Below are 4,515 nucleotides of genomic sequence, written 5' to 3' on the forward strand. Positions count from 1 at the left end.
GTGTGTGTGTGTGTGTGTGTGTATGTGTGTGTGCGTGCGTGCGTGCGTGCGTGTGTGTGTGCGTTCGTGCGTGTATGCGTGCGTGTGTGTGCGTGTGTGTGTGTGTGTGCGTGTGTGCGTGCGTGTGTGTGCTTGCGTGCGTACGTGTGTGTGTGCGTGTGCGCGTGCGTGCGTGTGCGTGTGCATGCGTGCGTGTGTATGTGCGCGCGCTATGTCCATACGGCTATACGGTCCCCGCGCTTCTTTTGGTTTTAAGGACCACCAAAACATAAATTGTATACATTAAGTCCTTGCTTTCCTCCAAACTTACCGTGGCTATTGTCAAAATGTAGGCTTTCCACACGTCTCTCAGCTGAGCACCGATTACCTGCAAAATAAACAAGTCACTTTGGTCAATTTTCATTCGCTGGTTATAGAGGTCGTCTACACCTGGAACAAGAGGCGATAACAACTCTTTATTCTTCGGCTCGGGATCTTGACCATATTCTACACACATGAGAAGACATGTTTTACCAGCCTAGTGTGACCACAATTACTTCTTAAGGACAGCTGACACGTGTACATGCATATTCTATTCACCGTGACTTCAATACTACCCCCCCCCCAGCTTCCACCCTACTTTGTCCTTCTTTGCTAGCCTCTACCAGGCTTCAGAAAGCGGATAGAAGTACTAGAAATTGGGCAAATACACGGACAGCATGTCAGGGTAGTTGGTCCACTAATGAAGCATAGTTCGCCGCTCCTGAGGTCCTCTACTCCATGAGCGGACCAGCTTCACTTGCATGTTATGTATTTGGCTAAGTTGTAATTTTTCCCGAAGCCTGGTAGAGGCCATGCCACGTCTCTCCACACAAATATCCTCCATCGCTCCCTCTCTATCCCTCACCAATAATTATAATACACCCCACTTAGTCAGACATTAATGACTGTGGTCTCACATTAACAAGCATACGAAAGGGAGTTCATTCACTGTAGTTTTCAATTTAACTCGACTCATACACCGTACAGAGTACTAGCAAACGTGTTTACACTGTAACCATGTAATGTCTTCTGTCCCAAAGGTTATCGACGAGATTGTTTCAGGGAAGAAGAAACACAACACGGCACAGCAGAATCTGATACAACACACACACACCTGTTAATAACCCTGTCGTTTCAACAGCAACACCCACAAACACCGCAGATTTCCCTGCCTCGCCCTGTTCACGTTATGGTGTTTCCCAACAGGATGCGGGTGTTTGTCAGGTGTTCGTGTGACCCCTTGTGGACCCAACCACCCGTCATGCTATCATGGTTGTTGATTGTGGGCGGGGCTAGCTACAGGGTTTGGTACGTACGTGTACAGCGGTAGCTTTGCGATCCGCTGTTGACATTGAATGGAAGACGACCATCCCTTTCTTCCAAATATTTTGATATGCGTAATTAACTATATACAGGTCTATCACATCCCACGCCAGAATTCCTCTCAATGGATTCAAATAGCAAATTTAACTACATATTGACATTTCAAGGATATAGAGCAATATTTAGAAAAAAAACACAAACTGTAAAAAGTCAACCAATGATTGCAAACGCACATTCTCATTCCGTTCTACAAAGTCTTTTGCAGCAACAAAACGTTTTTAATTCTATTGTGTCCTTCTCACCTTGGGTGGGGAATGTGGACTCTCGCTTCATCAATTCGACTGTGTTTTTCTTTCACGTGTATTCTTCGTTAGTGTTTTGTATTGTCTAGTAATATTAGTTTTATTCGTATAAGTGGCGGCGCTAACATAAGTTACGTAACTTGAGCCCGTCGTCACTGTGTCCTGTACCCTAATTTTGTTTACTGTATGCTGAATAAAAAAAAAGTCTTTTGTGAGGTGGATTAGTCTCATAGTTCATGTATGTCTGTTGTTACATATAGCCGTAGATAACATATTAGTGCATTGTACTGGGTGCAATTGATGTATTGTAATGTATGTCCGCATAGCATTCAAGGATGAAACAACATCCCACAAGCAATATTTTCGCTCTATAAATATTCATCTACCAGACCGTGTAACTGTTACAGCCGCCAGCCTGAAAAACCTCATCTAAGATGATGTCCAATAATATGCAACGTTCCCCAGTATAATGCACCAGTGCATATTTAAACTCTATATAGTTGGGGGTGGGCCCAGGGTGGTGTATCACAGGCGATACACTGTGTGATAATCACGGAAAATAAAGTCAATATGCATTTAGAACCCCCTTCCCCACTACCTCCCTCCCTTTCTCTCTCATTTGGCGTTTTATCACCTAGTTATAGCATGTTCGCGATGATTGTTTTTGCCACATGTAATAAGGACACAATACACCATTGTGGGTAATGTACCGATGTCATGATGGCTACAACACACGCGCTAAGGTTCATCTATTATTCAGTGGGGCCCTCGAGACTGGTTTATGGCTTTTTGCGAATGTTGACTATGATGCATTACATACAATAACAACATTAACAACAGGCCGCCAATTTGTCTGACCCTGTTGCGTTTGATCCACGTTAGCGGCAGTGCAGAAACATTGGTATGAGCGGCAGTTTCAGCAGATAGCTTTGTAGGTGGGATTGCATCAATATATGGATGTCATAAGGGAAGGGCTGCCTTACACCAAAGGACGCAGTGGCAGCTCGTAAACAGTTCTGGGAAATACGATGTTTTTTGGCGTTATAATCAATCTAATCATAGATGTATATACAGATGTATTGCGCCGATCTTTTCCATATGGCGAAAATATCTATACTATTTTCGTTTCTTTCGCCTCTTCTATTCAGGAGTATCCAGGCAGCCACCCTATTAGTTAAATGACCACTTCACCCGTCGCAAAACAAATTCTGTTCGTTTTACGCGACGCAGCAAAGAACATTCGGAGCATCTTACAAACGTTTGATTTTGCAACACTACCTGATAAACCCATCATGGGCGTATGGCGTAATATCGAGAATAAAGAATGGTGCCTACCTGCCGTCGATATAGCTTCTTAACGACGACATTCCTGTCATAGACAATAATGAGAAAAGAAACAACATCCACGTACCTGAAACTTGTGCAGATCTTTGTTACACTTGACTATAAACTTGTGCTGGTGACCTCTGTCCCTCCCTTTAGTCTTGGGATATTCCACAGTCGTCGTTCTGTCCAGCTTCAGGTAGCCGAGCTGTCGAGGAATGTACAAGACAAACACTGAGCGAGAAACAAGACGTCTTGTGATTGTCGCCAGGCGCTGCTTGCTCTCGTTTTGACGTAATACAAATGAACCCAGACTATTTCTGTTCGGATGGGTCCATTCACAATCCGGGGGAGGCACAGGTTGCTCTTACTAGTACAGGTGCTGTCTGTTGTCCAAAGCTTTATTAAGATAATGACGTGGGACATCGCAAATAGCATCTGAGTACTTAATGAATGGGGAACCTTGATAAATTGGGACAATGAAAAGATGATTGAATTAAGAGACGAAATAGCAGGCCCAGGGGAGGTGGCACTGAGTTAGAAATGTTCAGCCTCGATTAGATTTCATTTACATGTACAGTTTGATTGGCCAGCGGCAAGTTACTAGTAATGACCTCACGTCCCGTCCAATACACCGACACCTCGTATATGGTTTTACGTTACATAACTGTCGGTTATGTAACAGTTAAATGATCTTAATCATACCTAGCGACTGTCGCAGCTCGAAGCTCTGGTTTCATATTATTGCACAGTAACAGCAATTGTACTAATGTTTTGTAAGTCTGATAAAATTGCAAGTAAATGGACTTATAACTGTTGTTTTTGTACAACTCGGCGTGAATATACCCTGGTTCCTAAACATTATATACAAGAACCTCGGACCTCGTTTCAAAAATTGTTGGTTGCCCACAGATAAGACCGAAGTGAAACCGTGCATTGCCCTTCAACTAGCTAGACGGAAAAAACATCATGCTTCGCCTCATGATGAGTTGAGGATGCCTGACTTACTTTTAAGTAACAAAGGCGTGGTCACATTCGCCGTAGTACATCGTAAAATAAGATTTCCTTATTGCTTACGTGTTTCAAGCAGGCTGTGACAGAATCAACTCCCGATTGGAGTCCCAGGCAGCTTTCTCTGAAACTAAATTTGGTACGACACACGCACGACTATTCCAAGAATGTCATACGACGATCGCACAACAAATGTGACCGGGTCCTCACCTGTAATAGACACATATGCCGCTTGTCAGACTTATTAGATACCTGCTAACCCTGGAGTCCCTTCCAAGAACGCCCTGTGGTTTCCTTGAGTGTTTGTCTCACACAACACTCCCACGCTCGGACATAGATAGGACAGTCTCACGTTCCAGTACAAGCTGCGTTCTGTTCGTTTGCAGTGTACCGTGGTAATCCCCGACCCAGTCAACCTTACAGGAGACATACACCGCTTACAAGGCGATGGGACTGTTATATCCAGAACCGTCCTTTCTCCAGGACCCTGCGCAGACACACGGTTCTGGATGGTTCACCCTAATCCAGAACCACC

The 4,515-nt window shown here is 44.2% G+C and overlaps 1 protein-coding gene across 4 annotated transcripts in view; it reads right to left on the bottom strand.

The window, feature by feature from the left end:
• The window catches only part of LOC109471935 (signal-transducing adaptor protein 1-like), a 15,984-nt gene that overhangs the window by 7,008 nt on the left and 4,461 nt on the right, over positions 1–4,515 (bottom strand). For all 4 annotated transcript variants that reach the window (XM_019771444.1, XM_019771443.1, XM_019771442.1 and 1 more), the window contains one exon: positions 311–367. In XM_019771444.1, coding sequence (XP_019627003.1) covers positions 311–367 — 57 coding nt within the window. The remainder of the gene's footprint in view (positions 1–310; positions 368–4,515) is intronic.

The sequence above is a fragment of the Branchiostoma belcheri genome, unplaced genomic scaffold (genome assembly GCF_001625305.1).
Source record: "Branchiostoma belcheri isolate BF01 breed outbred unplaced genomic scaffold, Haploidv18h27 scaffold26, whole genome shotgun sequence".
Lineage (NCBI taxonomy): Eukaryota > Metazoa > Chordata > Leptocardii > Amphioxiformes > Branchiostomatidae > Branchiostoma > Branchiostoma belcheri.